General features: G+C 47.3%; 2 protein-coding genes across 2 annotated transcripts in view; one reads left to right on the top strand and one right to left on the bottom strand.

Moving 5' to 3' along the window:
- LOC137542509 (beta-1,3-galactosyl-O-glycosyl-glycoprotein beta-1,6-N-acetylglucosaminyltransferase 7-like) overlaps positions 1-17,188 on the top strand; it is a 48,180-nt gene that overhangs the window by 15,456 nt on the left and 15,536 nt on the right. The window contains exon 2 of the mRNA XM_068264479.1: positions 13,114-13,324. The gene's annotated coding sequence lies outside the window, so the exon portion shown is untranslated. The remainder of the gene's footprint in view (positions 1-13,113; positions 13,325-17,188) is intronic.
- Positions 4,350-17,188, bottom strand: part of RTF2 (replication termination factor 2) — a 65,044-nt gene continuing 52,205 nt past the window's right edge. The window contains exons 6-9 of the mRNA XM_068264484.1: positions 13,183-13,296; positions 10,539-10,596; positions 7,469-7,543; positions 4,350-5,592 (exon numbers count right to left, since the gene is read on the bottom strand). Coding sequence (XP_068120585.1) covers positions 5,435-5,592; positions 7,469-7,543; positions 10,539-10,596; positions 13,183-13,296 — 405 coding nt within the window. The 3' untranslated portion in view covers positions 4,350-5,434. The remainder of the gene's footprint in view (positions 5,593-7,468; positions 7,544-10,538; positions 10,597-13,182; positions 13,297-17,188) is intronic.

Raw genomic sequence — 17,188 nt, 5'->3', positions numbered from 1 at the left:
GCACACCATGGCCTTGATTCACTAAATGGTGATAACTCAAATATTTACACCTTATCAAAGATATCACACCTGATCAAAGTTAACACACCTTATCAGAGTAGCATAGTGAGCGCTACTAACTTATGTCTGCTAATTGGCAATGACACTCGTCTTGCCCTGAGCCCCTGCGGGTTCGTAGCGCTGGCTATGCTACTCTGATAAGGCGTGTTAACTTCAATAAGGTGTGATATGGTTGATAAGGTGTGATATTTGAGTTATCACGGTTTAGTGAATCAAGCCCATAGTGTGTCTGTATGTGTGAAAACGTGCATGTTTTATCACAGAAGCTAATGTAAGTGATAGAGAAAATGCATGCAGTGCATCCTTTGCTGTTTTTATCTGCATGGGAACACCACATTCAAGTGTGTACAAGCCAATTGGAAAACATTGGCTCTCAGTTTACCTGTGCAGAGAAAGCGAGGGGGGAGGGGGGGCATCCAAAGTTCTGCAGAGGGGCCCAGTGATTTCTAGTTACGCCCTTGCTTGTGTTCTATAGTATTTTGCATCTACAACCCGTATGCTTGAATCAAGCACAGATAGACAGATCTGGCGCTGATCCCTGCATACTGCTAAGGGTTAATTAAGGAGACACTGAAGCGAGAAAAAAAATTCTGATATAATGAATTGGTTGTGTAGTACGGATAATTACTAGAACATTAGTAGCAAAGAAAATATTCTCATATTTTTATTTTCAGTTACATAGTTATTTGGGTTGAAAAAAGACATGTGTCCATCGAGTTCAACCAGAGAACAAAGTAACACACCAGCCTGATCCCTCACATATCCCTGTTGATCCAGAGGAAGGCAAAAAACCCTTACAAGGCATGGTCCAATTATCCCCAAAAGGGAAAAATTCCTTCCCGACTCCAGATTTTTTTTTATTTTTTTTTTTATAACATTGCATCATTCTCTAATATTTGCAGTTTACACATTACACTCTGCATTCTAAATGATTTCACAGAGCAGGCTAGTGAACTTTTGAACTTTCCTCTGCAAGAAAAAAAACCAAAATACAGTGACAGAAACTTGAGATAATAAGCTTTAGAAGACAGAGCTCTCTGCGACTTTGAAAGTCGTAGAGATCAGTGGCTCTTTTGCATCGATAAAAACTGGAGTTTGAGACTCTGAGCAATTAACCCAATCACGGATCGGCCCTTGCGGTACTTGACGAGCATGACTTCTAGGACAATGCAATTGCTGCAAGTCAACACAACACCGCAGTGGTACTGTAGTTCTGGGCCTACGTCGGGGATGTTGCAAAAATGTAACTTCTGTCGTGTCGTAACATGGCAGTATGAAAGTCTCCATACACTTTCTTTGCCCGACGGTGCCCTTTCTTTGCCCCGGTGTGAAAGGGCCGAGAACCTTATTTTTTCTTTTGACTTGCAGGAAAAAAAATGACATTATTTACAGGGAACCCTTCAACCATGCCCCTTGTTTAGGCCAGTTTTACACCTGGCCTGTGCGTTTCCCCACCCCCGTTGCATTGCACAAAATGTCATTTACATGACCCTGCAGCAGAGTGTGCCGACAGGGCCATATGCACAGCGCCCCCAAATTCCCCCCCCCCCCCCGGTGACGTCCTCCCTGGAATTCCTGGGCTTTCCCATCGTATTTTGCGCCCCGCCGCCGTCATGTTTAAAATTTCTACATCGCCAATTGACTTGCACTACTCTCGGCAAAGGTCATGCGCTGTTGACTAAGCGGTGGATCAGACACTTCCAATGCAACACGACACTGTAAGTGTGCTAGGCCCCATTGCCTTGCCTTTGAGTCACCCTGTGGTAACACTGGGTAATGCCACGCAGGTCTGCAAGACAAGTGTAAAACGAACTTTGGGTCAAAAGTCAAATACTTGCCTAAGAAGAGGGTAGCCTCTAGATCGCATAGAGGCACCACCCATGCTGTCCTCTGGTGCCCCATTGCCAGGAACTGATCCTGCAAATGAATCCGACTAGCCCCAAATTCCAAGCTCTGAGCTCCTCCTTAAAGAGGAACTGTTGCGAAAATCTTAAAATTTTAAACACATACAAATAGCAAGTACATTTTTCCCAGAGAAAAATTAGCCATAAATTACTTTTCTCCTAGGTTGCTGTCACTTACAGTAAGTAGTAGAAATTTGACATTACCAACAGATTTTGGACTAGCCCATCTTCTCATAGGGGGGTTCTTAGGGTTTTCTTTATTTTTAAAAGCACTTAGTGAATGGCAGTTGCTCAGTCCAACTGCCAAAATAGTGTGCAGCGAGCAGGGAGCCTGGCTAGCATCGTTGGATTAATAATTTTCAGGGAATGTCTTTATAAAGAATAAAGGCCATGCTGAGAATACCCCATGAAGATATGGACTAGCCCAAAACCTGTCGGTAATGTCAGATTTCTACCTACTGTAAGTGACAGCAACGTAGGAGAAAAGTGATTCATGGCTCATTTTACTCTGGGAGAAATGTACTTTTTTGTATGCGTTTTAAATTTTAAGATTTTCGCAACAGTTCCACTTTAACCACTTCAGCCTTTAGTCGTTTCTCACCTTATGCATCCGAGGAATTTTCACCTCCAATTCGCCAATAACTTTATCACTAATTATCACAATGAATTGATCTATATCTTGTTTTTTTCTGCCACCAATTAGGATTTCTTTGGGTGGTACATTTTGCTAAGAATTATTTTTTTCTAACTGCATTTTAATGGGAATATTAAGAATTTTTTTTTATTATTTCTCAGGTTTCGGCCATTATAGCTTTAAAACAATACATGCTACCGTAATTAAAACCCACGTATTTTATTTGCCCATTTGTCCCGGTTATTACACCATCTAAATTATGTCCCTATCACAATGTATGGCTCCAATATTTTATTTGGAAATAAAGGTGCATTTTTCAGTTTTGCGTCCATCACTATTTACAAGCTTATAATTTTAAAAATAATAGTAATATATCCTCTTGACATGCATATTAAAAAAAAGTTCAGACCCTTAGATAACTATTTTATTTAACAAACTACTGTAACTATATTCTGGCGTATAAGACTACTTTTTAACCCTTGAAAATCTTCTGAAAAGTTGGGGGTTGTCTTATACGCCGGGTGTCATTGATGCCAGGTGATACGCCCTATCCTGTTACCACCTCTTAGATCTCGCTGCTGAGGACTGTAGTGAAGCGGCGCACATGTGAGAGATCTGAGAAGCAGAGAAGAAGGTAAATATGATAAAAGGGTGGGCCAGACAGGTGAAAGTTTTATGGGCACAGCGTCATCTATTCTTCCATACTGCTCTGATAAACAGGTAAACAAGGAAAGCTGATCAATCCACTTAGGGAGAGTTGACCAATCTAACCGGTCAATCGCCTATATATGGTTATATACTGGGTACCATGTACTGTTTAGCACCAGTATATGTTAATACATAGCACCAGTGTATTATTTTTTTAATGTTTATTTGGTGTGCGTTGCAAAAGGGGTAGTCTTATACGGTGAGTATATCCCAAACGCTATATTTTAACTGGAAAAGTTGGAGGGTCGTCTTATACGCCCAGTCATCTTATCCGCCGGAATATACGGTAACAAATTTTATTTGGGTATCTTTGGGAGGTAAACAGTTAATTTTAAATGTAATTTATTGTGTGTATTTAAAAAAAAAAAAAATGTGGATGTAGTTTTACTATTTGGCCACAAGATGGCCCCAGTCAATTTTATTTTTCTTTCTGTAACCGAGCAATCACACTTACAGGAAGTGTAGGGTGGACGTGATTTTTTTTGTTCAGAAAGATTGCAGCTTCTCAGAGAAGCCGCCGGTCTTTCTAACAGAGACTTAGATCAATGAATGGGAACTGCATTCCCATTAATTAATCTCCAGGCTAATGAACGGCAGCAAGGGAGCGCACAGGCACACGCGTGATAGGCTGCGGGAGCGCGCAGCAGCAGCAGCCTTTTGGACATAGTAGATACGTTCAAAAGACTAAAATGGTTAAGCACAAACGCGGCCGTACTGCACCATCTGCACCATGCTACTGTGCAGGCACGGCTGCATTTATGCATGAAAGGAGTGTGGTCACCATGTGCATGAGGATTCCGGGCAGAGGCGGAGGTCAAGGGGAAGGCATTGGAAAACTCTGGATCCTCCAGAGTATCCCCTCTCCTTAGGCAAGTATTTGATTTTTGATACAAGGTTCATCTCTGATTCTCTTGAGACCTTTTGTTCTGAACATTACCGGCTGATGCTCCGAGATGAAAGCGCCTCAATTCTCTTGTGGAATTCCGATAGGCTGTTGATTACCCACAAAATGGTATGCAGGAAAACAAACATACAAATACATAGCCGTAGGAAAGATCAGATTTATTGAAATAAACAGTCATTTAAATCAGCAAATATAAACTTTCAGAAAGTGCACAGAAAAACAACAAAATCCAAATTTACCGCAGCAAACCTGTTTTGACTTAACTTAAAAAAGACATTAATGTATATTAAACAAAAATGCCACACAAAAATAAAAGCAAAACAAAACTAAAAAAAACTCACTTAACCCCTGGGTCTCCTTCCTAAAATTATGCACTGCTGAGCCCTGCTGAAGCTGAGAGTTTTAAGGTTTCTGCACTCTACAGTGGTCATAGGATGACTTCAGACAGGGGTGTCCCTACACCTCCACTACTTGGGACTCCCCAATGTACAAATCTTTGCCCTCCTCAGTACACTAGACTATATACCAAGGTGTGTTTGTTTTTGGGTGCTGGATCTTCGGCATGCAAAATGTTCAGTCTCAGGCTTCCTCCAGCCCCTTGCGGCCGACAAAAGCGGCAAAACACCGGGAGGACAGCAATGAAGCAGATGGACTACAAAGGCTGGAGGAAGCCCCAGGTAAGAATTTGTCTCATGTATACTTTACCAGTTGTGGTTTAAATTTTATCATTAGTAAAAAGTTGATACATTTACTAATGACATGACATGCAAATAATTTTGTCTTGCACAAAACCAAGTGCAAATGCTATGCAGGTTGAAACTGGGGGGATCAAAAATTGCAGAAGTGGCTCCGATACGCTCCATACAATGCAGGCAAGCCAGAATTTTTAGCATCTAAGTGATTGCCTCTTTTGAGGCCTAACAATATAACTGTAAAAAGAGGCAAAGTTGCCCCGCGTTTGTGAGACACAAAACAAAGGCTAGTGAAAGCTCAGCTGCAGGCAATTGAGCGCTGTAATAACAGCGCAGGAGATTTGGGCGCAGTCGGCATCACCATAGACCGTGATAGGAATTACGGCTATAACGGCGCACGGTAAGTTTGGTGCCGTCAGAAGACTGAGCTGAAGTTACTTTTAACAGCAGTGAGAAGCTGAAATCAGAAGTAATAGGCGGGGTGACCTCAGGAGACCGTGCACAATAACGGTACAGCAGTACGGAGCTGGAATCAAAAGTAATAGGCGGTGTGGGTGATCCAGTTTGAGGACTGATCCTTGGTGCGCTTGGCTGAGCTGTGCGATGTGAAGATGGATTTGTAAGCCTCTGACTTGCCTTCGCCGTTCGGAAGTGGCCTCTTGGTGGCAGCAGAGAGCTGTTTGGGGTCCACTGTATGGAAACAAACTTACAATTACTTACAATGCTTGCTGAACTATAGAAGCTACATTATTCTCTGTTGCTGGTCTGGTCCAACTGCCCGAGTTATCCCGACATTAATAAAAATCCAGCCCATAATACAGGTTTAAAGAAATCCTGTAATAAAAAAAAAAAAACTCTCTGGGGGATACTTACCTCATGAGGGAGAAGCCTCTGGATCCTAACAAGGCTTCCCCTGTCCTCCAGTGTCCCTCCGTTTAGGTGCCCGGGTCCCTAGAAGTGCAGAGATGAAAATAATTTACCTCTCCGCGATCCAGCGCAGACGTACTAGCGGATTTTCGTTCGGGTAAGGCGGAAATAGCCGAACCCGATTGATCAGCTCTACTGCACAGGCGCAAGTCCTTTTGCGCCTGCGCAGTAGAGCGGATACAATCGGGTTCGGCTATTCCCGCCTAGCCCGAAGGAAGAGTTGTTACTGCGCCTGCACTGGATCCTGGCAAGGTAAATATATCAAGCCTTATCAGGCTTGTCAGGGGAAGGATTGCGGGAGGCTTCGGAGGAGCCAGCGCTAGATTGCCTGCAACTACAGGGATGGGGAAGCCTCATTGGGATCCCCGAGGTAAGTACCCCCCAAGGGAGTATTTTTTTGATACATTCTCTTTAAGTAACTGACAGCACTCTACTCTAGTATTGGAGTTTGAGTATTTGGGTGGATTTGTACTTGAATTGCCCAGTTTCTTGCATAGACATGGTGGCGTAGTGATTGGCGCTCTCACCCTGCAGCGCTGGGTCTCTGGATTAAAATCCCAGCCAGGGAACTATCTGCACAGAGTTTGTATGTTCTCCCCATGTCTGTATGGGCTTCCTCCAGGTTTCCTGACACCAACCAAAAACATACAGACACGTTAATTGGCTTCCCCCATAAATCGGCTCTAGACTATGTTACATACACTACATGATACATACATAGACATATGCGATAAAGGTTGGAACAGAAGCACCAAAACAGAATAAAAACATTTAAAATCCATTTGAAAGGAGATAGTAGCAGTGGACTTACCTCCACAGTAAGCACAAGATCTGTTGATATTATCTCAACAATAAGACATACATAGACATATGATTATGGTAGGGATTAGATTGTGAGCCCCTCTGAGGGACAGTTAAGTGATAAGACAATATATTCTGTACAATGCTGCAGAAGATGTCGGCGCTATATAAATGCTCGATAATAATAATAGACATTATGAACTGGCGACTCCCTTACCCTAAGTTGACATGTACCAATCAAGCTCAACTTTGGTTAGGGATGTATTGAACTTCATCCCAGTCAGTATCCAATACCCCCCCTTTCCTACGACAAATATTTAATTTTTTTTTTAATGGATCATCAGGGGGTTCTTTGTGGCTGATATTGTGGTGAAACCTCTCCCGCAGTGTGATGTCATGACCATGGTCCAGGATCCGACTGGGATCGGCTATTTCCGCCCATTTCTGAGCCGAGAGCCGCTACTGCGCCGGGAAGGTAAATATTTACATGCCTGCCGTTCGGGGAGCTCAATCGCGGAGAAGAATGGGGTAAGCCTCCATAGGATCCAGAGCCCCCCCCCTCCAAGGTGAATACCCCCCAGAGGAGAGCTGCAACAGCGCCCTCGCTGGAACAGGGAAAGGTAACTATTGCACAGCCTGACAAATTGTTGGGTGTGCTTTCCGTGAGCCAGAGCGAGACCACCGTGGGACAGAGAAGGACGGGGGAAGTCTCAATCGGATCCAGAGGCTACCCCCTCCCGAGGTGAGTACCCCCCAGGGGTGTTTATTTTTTTTTTTCGTACAAAGTCTCTAACAATAATAAGTTGTACAGCATCAATGACAGACAGAGGACACTTACTGCCGGAAACAGAGCTGGGATCATCTTTAGGGACAAGTTTGGTTCCATTTGCGGTTTTGGAGGGTTCTGCAATGCCTACAGAGGAAATGAAGTTTGTATGTTCAGTTCCACATTAAGGTAATACTGTACACAAACACCACAGGAAAACATGAACAGACAGTTCAAAATAATGTCTTACAACAATTTATACATGTTTGCAATGGCAGTGACATCTTCACATGCTAATTATTCTATATGGCCAACAGGGGGCAGGCAGGAGGGTTGTGTGTGAGCTGTGAGGCTTTAGCAGCAGCTATCCAAAAGATAGCTTAGCTGGGCCAATGGGGCCAGTTAAGCTACACAATGAAAATAGATTCCCGTATATGGGTTGGAAGGAAGGAGGCTTACCTCAATAAAGGATAGTCTTCACAAAAAAAATCAATCAGCAGCTCTGAGAGCGACTGAGCGCCACAGTATAAGTGAAGCAGAGCCATAGCATAAGAGGAGTGGATGGGGAGTGCCACAGCCTAAGAGGAGTGGAGAGGGAGTGCCAAAGACTAAGAAGAGTGGAGGGGGAGTGCCATAGCCTAAGAGGAGTGGATGCGGAGTGCCATAGCCTAATAGGAGTGGAGGGGGTGTGCCAAAACCATAAGAGGAGTAGAGGGGGAGTGCCACAGCCTAAGAGGAGTAAATGTGCCATAGCCTAAGAGGAGTGGAGGGGGAGCGCCATAGCCTAAGAGGAGTGGAGGGGGAGTGCCATAGCCTAAGAGGAGTGGAGGGGGAGTGCCAAAGCCTGAGAGGAGTGGAGGGGGAGTGCCACAGCCTAAGAGGAGTAGATGAGGAGTGCCACAGCCTAAGAGGAGTGGAGGGGGAGTGCCACAGCCTAAGAGGAGTGGATGGGGAGTGCCACAGCCTAAGAGGAGTGGAGGGGGAGTGCCAAAACCATAAGAGGAGTGGAGGGGAGTGCCACAGGAGTGGAGGGGGAGTGCCACAGCCTAAGAGGAGTGGAGGGGGAGTGCCAAAACCATAAGAGGAGTGGAGGGGGAGTGAAAAAGCCTAAGAGTGGAGGGGGAGTGACATAGCCTAAAAGGAGTGGAGGGGGAGTGCCATAGCCTAAGAGGAGTGGAGTGGGAGTGCCATAGCCTAAGAGGAGTGGAGTGGGAGTGCCACAGCCTAAGAGGAGTGGAGGGGGGGTGCCACAGCCTAAGAGGAGTGGAGGGGGAGTGCCACAGCCTAAGAGGAGTGGAGGGGGAGTGCCAAAACCATAAGAGGAGTGGAGGGGGAGTGCCACAGCCTAAGAGGAGTGGAAGTGCCATAGCCTAAGAGGAGTGGAGGGGGAGTGCCACAGCCTAAGAGGAGTGGAGTGGGAGTGTCATAGCCTAAGAAGAGTGGAGGGGGTGTGCCAAAACCATAAGACCATTTTTTCAAAATTTGCCTCAGGCGGCAAAAAGTCTAGGGCCGGCCCTGCCTAAGAGGAGTGGAGGGGGAGTGCCACAGCCTAAGAGGAGGGGAGGGGGAGTGCCATAGCCTAAGAGGAGTGGAGTGGGAGTGCCACAGCCTAAGAGGAGTGGAAGTGCCATAGCCTAAGAGGAGTGGAGGGGGAGTGCCACAGCCTAAGAGGAGTGGAGTGGGAGTGTCATAGCCTAAGAAGAGTGGAGGGGGTGTGCCAAAACCATAAGAGGAGTAGAGGGGGAGTGCCACAGCCTAAGAGGAGTAAATGTGCCACAGCCTAAGAGGAGTGGAGGGGGAGTGCCACAGCCTAAGAGGAGTGGAGTGCCACAGGAGTGGAAGGGGAGTGCCAAAGCCTAAGAGGAGTGGAGTGGGAGTGCCACAGCCTAAGAGGAGTGGAGGGGGAGTGCCACAGCCTAAGAGGAGTGGAGGGGAGTGCCACAGGAGTGGAGGGGGAGTGCCACAGCCTAAGAGGAGTGGAGGGGGAGTGCCACAGCCTAAGAGGAGTGGAGGGGAGTGCCACAGGAGTGGAGGGGGAGTGCCACAGCCTAAGAGGAGTTGAGGGGGAGTGCCAAAATCATAAGAGGAGTGGAGGGGGAGTGCCACAGCCTAAGAGGAGTGGAAGTGCCATAGCCTAAGAGGAGTGGAGGGGGAGTGCCACAGCCTAACAGGAATGGATGCGGAGTGCCACAGCCTAAGAGGAGTGGAGGGGGAGTGCCACAGCCTAAGAGGAGTGGAGGGGGAGTGCCACAGGAGCAGAGGGGGAGTGCCACAGGAGTGGAGGGGGAGTGCCACAGCCTAAGAGGAGTGGAGGGGGAGTGCCATAGCCTAAGAGGGGTGGAGGGGGAGTGCCATAGCCTAAGAGGAGTGGAGGGGGAGTGCCACAGCCTAAGAGAAGTGGAGCTGCCATAGCCTAAGAGGAGTGGAGGGGGAGTGCCACAGCCTAAGAGGAGTGGGGGGGGGGGGGGGGGGGAGTGCCACAGGAGTGGAGGGGAGCGCCACAGCCTAAGAGGAGTGGATGGGGAGTGCCACAGCCTAAGAGGAGTGGAGGGGGAGTGCCACAGCCTAAGAGGAGTGGGGGTGCCAAAGCCTAAGAGGAGTGGAGGGGGGGTGCCAAAGCCTAAGAGGAGTGGAGGGGGAGCGCTTTAGCCTAAGAGGAGTGGAGGGGGGGGGGGAGTGCCACAGGAGTGGAGGGGAGCGCCACAGCCTAAGAGGAGTGGATGGGGAGCGCCACAGCCTAAGAGGAGTGGAGGGGGAGTGCCACAGCCTAAGAGGAGTGGAGGGGGAGTGCCACAGCCTAAGAGGAGTGGGGGTGCCAAAGCCTAAGAGGAGTGGAGGGGGAGCGCCACAGCCTAAGAGGAGTGGAGGGGGAGCGCCACAGCCTAAGAGGAGTGAAGGGGGAGTGTCACAGCCTTAGGGAAGCACACAAAGAATGCAGATATTAACCTACTCATTATTCGTTGGGTCATCAATGTCGATTTATCAAACACTACTGTCACCAGAGAATAAGAATGCCATTGCATTGTCAACCTGTCAATTCTAAACTGAGGAAAAAATACATGCAAGTAAGTCCCTAACATCATTGGATTATTGTTCTCTTTACAAGGGGTCCCTAAACCAACTCATTCATATCCACCCTCACCTTCAGCTGCCTCTCCTTTGGCAATCCCATTCTCCACAACTTTGGACTTCTTGGACTTCTGGGGAAGAATAAAAAGCCAGCGTTAGAGAGACACTGAAGCGAAAATAAACTTATGAGATAAGGGGGCTCTCTCCCCCTTTTGTGTCTTGGAAATCATTATACATTTTATTCATCATGTTACTTTTATCACTGTCATTACCACTTATGTATTTTGTATTCTGTATAATTTTTTGTATTTTGTCACTAATTATGTATCTTGTATATTAGTGTACAGCATTGTCTGTATTATGTACCCCATGTTTGTTTCTTACTTTGTACAGCACCACGGAATATGTTGGCGCTTTATAAATCAATAATAATAATAATAATAATAATGAATTGGATATGTAGTACTGATAATATAATAGAACATTAGTAGTAAAGAAAAGCTTTTTTTTTTTTTTATCACATTGCATCATCCGGTCATATTTGAAGTTTAGAATCCACACTCTGTATTTCAACCACTTGAGGACCGTGGGCTTACACCCCCCAGTGACCAGGCTAGTTTTCGGTAAATAGGCCACTGCAGCTTTAAGGCCTCGCTGCAGAGCCGTACAACTCAGCACACAAGTGATCCCCCCACCTTTTATGCTCACCTACAGAGCTTTCTGTTGCTGGGCTATGATGGCTCCCAGGACGCCAGGCAGCCTATGAGAGCAGATCACTCTTATCTCCCCCAGGGGGACAGCCATGACACACAGCTGTCCCCAGTACAGTGCTGCCTTAGATGGCAGTGCTGTACAGTGTTATTAGGCGGCGGTTTCACCATCTAACAGACTCCTAGCGGCTGGGAGACTGATGACGGAGCGGAGCAGATCTCTTGCAAAACCCCGCCCCAGGACTTCACGCCAAATGGCATTAGGCAGTCCTGGGGCTGCCGCTGCGTTCACGCCCATCAGTGTGACGCGGTAGTTAGGGGGATAAGCTGTAAAACAGAGTAGTGCTAATAACTCTTTGAACTTTTCTGCAGTAAAACCTTAGAAAAGAGCAGGTCTGGAGTGACGCACCTTAACCATTGATGTGAAGCAACATCTGATACAGTTCAGACAGTCGAAAGGACTGGTGAGCACTCCAGCTTTTCCAAAGCAATTCAAATCTTTATTCTTCAATACATGTGTAAAAACACTGCAAGGTTGACAATTGTTTCAGGGCCACGGCGGGTCCCTTTTATCAGAACAGTAAAACCTTATCTCAAGCTGTCTCTCACTGGTTTTTGGCTGTTTAAGGGCTCGTACAAATGCTCAAATGCCATCACCCGTCGGTCATCAGGAGCTGGTCCCCTTGGGCAACATCGCTGGGCCGGGCTGCACACAAGCATGTCAGCTGTGTAGCTGATGACGCTTTGTGTTGCTATGTGGGTGGATGACAAGCGGAGCATGTGTGCTATCACGTGGCTGGCGGGGGTGCGGCACGTATAATGGGATCGGCGTTGCTGGGGTTGAGTAGATCCATCGGGCAGATGGCACACGGGTTGGGCATCAGGTCCTGTACACACACTGAATTGTCAGCTGAGACGGTTATTGGCGGCCTCAGCTGACTTAAATAGAAACCGTAACCAAGAATTGAACTTGAGATAATCAGTAGCTGATACCCGCTTTCCCAGAAGAAAATGATTCCTTTTCTCAAACGGATCATCAGGGGGCGCTGTATGGCTAATATTGTGGTGAAACCCTTCCCACAGTGTGATGTTAGCGCCTCACAGCACTGAGGTCCTGACATCTCACTGTAGGAGCCTCGTTGCATTGTGGGCAATAACAGCTGTTTACAACTGCCAAAAACGCAACATCTTTCAACAGACATCACCTGACAGCAGTAAAAATGTCACCATGTGATAAATGTCAGAATGTAAATCAGGGAGAGAAAAGATTTTATAATGGGCAAACACTGACTAAATAATTTATATACAATTATGCCAAAAAATGAAGCACTTTTTTTTTTATTACATTATTTTTACTGGCGTTCCTCTTTAACTCAGGCATGATTCATACAAACGTCCAACATAATGCACAACCAACCGCACAACATGACAATACGCACAAGTTGTTTACATGACAAGTACATACACATGCACACCCACACACACACCAACCAACTCAAATACTATGCACACAAGCTAAACTTCAAACTGCACAACATGTCTACATTCAACAACAACAAAGTTATTCAAAAGACTCGTACATACGTTCCAACCTGCATGATAGTTGGGCTTATTGATCCATCAGTTGGACCTGGTAAACAATCTATTATAAGTTGTCTGGTTGTTTGCCAGCTGTACACACAACTATCTTCGAACAGACCATGTTTAGAAGATAGTTGGGCAGATTGTTGGGATGCGTGTATGAGCAGGACACAGTTCGACCAAGCTGGTAGAATAGATCAGAGAACGAAGCTCTTTTGCATAGATAACAACTCAAGTATTTTAACTCTTCCTACGCTGGAAACCAACATGAAACTTTTTTCCTTTGCTACTAATATTCTATTTGTTATCTGTCCTACACATACAATTGGTTATCTCATACATTTATTTTTATTTCAGATTTGCTTTACAGCAAATACAAGGAGAACCTCTGGGGTGTAATCTGAGGAGTCATGGGTAAAGCCATACCTTCTCCAATTTGGCTTTCAGTCTTCTCTCTTCCATTTTCTTCCGGAGATCTTCCACCTCATCCTTGTCACCGTTCAGCAGAATGACGTCTTCCTCTTGAAAGTTGGCCCCGCACTGATGGTGGAGAGACAGACACAGACAGGTGAGGGCAATGCAGGTCTTGTACTTTATAATGGTACTTCTTCTAAACATTACATTGCAAATAAAACATGTCAAGGCAACTCTTGGCGCATACCCCACATGCGGTCACTTAAAGGAGTCATCAAGCAAGTAATGCTACCCAGAGTACTACTTACCCGTGGGTTTCCTCCAGCCCCTGGCAGCCGCTATGTCCCTCTCTGCTGCCTCCCCGTCCCTGACGGTGTCTCGCCAGGTGTCCTCTACTGCGCCTGTGCAAAAAAATGGAGGACCACGTGGAGGTAATGGACAGCGGTGCACGCGCAGACGCAGTAGAAGGTCGTCCTGTGCACCATCGGGGACCCGGGGCCAGAGGCTGAGAGCGGAGCTGCGGTGAGGGACATAGCGGCTGCAAGGGGCTCGAGGAAGCCCTGGGTAAGTAGTACTGGGGGTAGCATAACTTGCTAAATGACTCCTTTAACCACTTGAGGACCTAGGGCTTTCTACCCCTTAAGGACCGGCCACTTTTTTTCCATTCAGACCACTGCAGCTTTCACGGTTTATTGCTCGCTCATACAACCTACCACCTAAACTTTGTGGTGTTCCTATACTGCCCTGGCATTTTAGGGGCCCTAAACCGTGAGGAGGAGTCTTGAAACGAAATTTCTCAAAATGACCTGTGAAATCCTAAAGGTACTCATTGGACTTTGGGCCCTTTAGCGCAGTTAGGGTGCAAAAAAGTGCCACACATGTGGTATCGCCGTACTCAGGAGAAGTAGTATAATGTGTTTTGTGGTGTATTTTTACACATACCCATGCTGAGTGGGAGAAATATCTCTGTAAATGGACAATTGTGTGTAAAAAAAAATTAACAAATTGTCATTTACATAGAAATTTCTCCCACCCAGCATGGGTATGTGTAAAAATACACCCCAAAACACATTATACTACTTTTCCTGAGTACGGCGGTACCACATGTGTGACACTTTTTTGCAGCCTAGGTGCGCTAAGGGGCCCAACGTCCTATTCACAGGTCATTTTGAAGCATTTGTTTTCTAGACTACTACTCGCGGTTTAGGGCCCCTAAAATGCCAGGGCAGTATAGGAACCCCACAAGTGACCCCATTTTAGAAAGAAGACACCCCAAGGTATTCCGTTAGGTGTATGGCGAGTTCATAGAAGATTTTATTTTTTGTCACAAGTTAGTGAAAAATGACACTTTGTGAAAAAAAACCAATAAAAATTAATTTCCGCTAACTTTTGACAAAAAATAAAATCTTCTATGAACTCGTCATACACCTAACAGAATACCTTGGGGTGTCTTTTTTTCTAAAATGGGGTCACTTGTGGGGTTCCTATACCGCCCTGGCATTTTACAGGCCCAAAACCGTGAGTAGTCTGGAAACCAAATGTCTCAAAATGACTGTTCAGGGGTAGAAGCATCTGCAAATTTTGATGACAGGTGGTCTATGAGGGGGCGAATTTTGTGGAACGGGTCATAAGCAGGGTGGCCTTTTAGATGACAGGTTGTATTGGGCCTGATCTGATGGATAGGAGTGCTAGGGGGGTGACAGGAGGTGATTGATGGGTGTCTCAGGGGGTGGTTAGAGGGGAAAATAGATGCAATCAATGCACTGGGGAGGTGATCGGAAGGGGGTCTGAGGGTTTGGCCGAGTGATCAGGAGCCCACACGGGGCAAATTGGGGCCTGATCTGATGGGTAGGTGTGCTAGGGGGTGACAGGAGGTGATTGATGGGTGTCTCAAGGTGTTATTAGAGGGGGGAATAGATGCAAGCAATGCACTGGCGAGGTGATCAGGGCTGGGGTCTGAGGGCATTCTGAGGGTGTGGGCGGGTGATTGAGTGCCCTAGGGGCAGATAGGGGTCTAATCTGATAGGTAGCAGTGACAGGGGGTGATTGATGGGTAATTAGTGGGTGTTTAGGGTAGAGAATAGATGGAAACACTGCGCTTGGGTGGTGATCTGATGTCGGATCTGCGGGCGATCTATTGGTGTGGGTGGGTGATCAGTTTGCCCGCAAGGGGCAGGTTAGGGGCTGATTGTTGGGTGGCAGTGACAGGGGGTGATTGATGGGTGATAGGTGATTGGCAGGTGATTGACAGGTGATCAGTGGGTTATTACAGGGAAGGACAGATGTAAATATTGCACTGGCGAATTGATAAAGGGGGGTCTGAGGGCAATCTGAGCGTGTAGGCGGGTGATTGGGTGCCCGCAAGGGGCAGATTAGGGTCTGATCTGATAGGTAACAGTGACAGGTGGTGATAGGGAGTGATTGATGGGTGATTGATGGGTAATTAGTGGGTGTTTAGAGAAGATAACAGATGTAAACGATACATTTGGGAGGTAATCTGACGGCGGGTTTGCGGGCGATCTAATGGTGTGGGTGGGTGATCAGATTGCCCGCAAGGGGCAGGTTAGGGGCTGATTGATGGGTGGCAGTGACAGGGGGTGACAGGGGGTGATTGATGGGTGATAGGTGATTGGCAGGTGGTTGACAGGTGATCAGTGGGTTACTACAGGGAAGAACAGATGTAATTAATGCACTGGTGAATTGATAAGGGGGGGGGTCTGAGGGCAATCTGAGCGTGTGGGCGGGTGATTGGGTGCCCGCAAGGGGCAGATTAGGGTCTGATCTGATAGGTAAAAGTGACAGGTGGTGATAGGGGGTGATTGATGGGTGATTGATGGGTAATTAGTGGGTGTTTAGAGGAGAGAATAGATGTAAACAATGGATTTGGGAGGTGATCTGATGTCGGATCTGTGGGCGATCTATTGGTGTGGGGGGGTGATCAGATTGCCCGCAAGGGGCAGGTTAGGGGCTGATTGATGGGTGGCAGTGACAGGGGGTGATTGACGGGTGATCAGGGGGATAGATGCATACAGTAAACAGGGGGGGGGGTGGTCTGGGGGGGGGTCTGGGGAGAATCTGAGGGGTGGGGGGTGATCAGGAGGGGGCAGGGAGCAGGGGGGGGGGGATAAAAAAAAAATAGCGTTGACAGATAGTGACAGGGAGTGATTGATGGGTGATTAGGGGGGTGATTGGGTGCAAACAGGGGTCTGGGGGTGGGCAGGGGGGGGTCTGATGGGTGCTGTGGGCGATCTGGGGCAGGGGGGGAGAAATCAGTGTGCTTGGGTGCAGACTAGGGTGGCTGCAGCCTGCCCTGGTGGTCCCTCGGACACTGGGACCACCAGGGCAGGAGGCAGCCTGTATAATACACTTTGTAAACATTACAAAGTGTATTATACACTTTGTATGCGGCGATCGCGGGGTTAACATCCCGCCGGCGCTTCCGTATAGCCGGCGGGATGTTGCGGCGAGCGAGCGGTGACAGGCGCCGGCGGAGGATCGCGTCACGGATGACGCGATCGCTCCGCCCATGCCCTTAGAAGGACCGCCGCCTCTGTGGGTGAGCCGGTCCTTCAGGGCTCCACTTCCCGGCCGCCTCTGTGCGTTAGGCGGTCGGGAAGTGGTTAAGCAAAATCCTAAGTGACGTGTAAACGTTCAGTTTGACTTACCCTGGGCGTTCTGCACATGCACAGCTGTTAGGTTGACAAACTGCACATGTGCAGAATGCTCCTTGCCATGGGAGCGTGTTCAAGAAGGCGTGTGGCCATGACATCACTTGGGGTGACAGCGTTACATCTCTGTGGGACTGGGAAGACGGACCACAGAGGGCTGGAAGAAGCCTCAGGTAAGTTAAACTGAACTTCTCCATGTCACTTAAAGCAGGACTGTCAGCCATAAAATCAAATTCCATTTACCCACTGCTCTGTGTTTATTATGCAGTCTGGAACCCTGCCGTGCATTGCAAGCATTCCAATTTAATCAGAAAGGTTTCTTCTGTAAGAAATCTTATCTCAGTCAGCCT

The sequence above is a fragment of the Hyperolius riggenbachi genome, chromosome 12, assembly GCF_040937935.1.
Source record: "Hyperolius riggenbachi isolate aHypRig1 chromosome 12, aHypRig1.pri, whole genome shotgun sequence".
NCBI classification, from domain to species: domain Eukaryota; kingdom Metazoa; phylum Chordata; class Amphibia; order Anura; family Hyperoliidae; genus Hyperolius; species Hyperolius riggenbachi.
The sequence above is the reverse complement of the archived record's forward strand: the minus strand, read 5'-3'. Positions and strand labels throughout refer to the sequence as shown.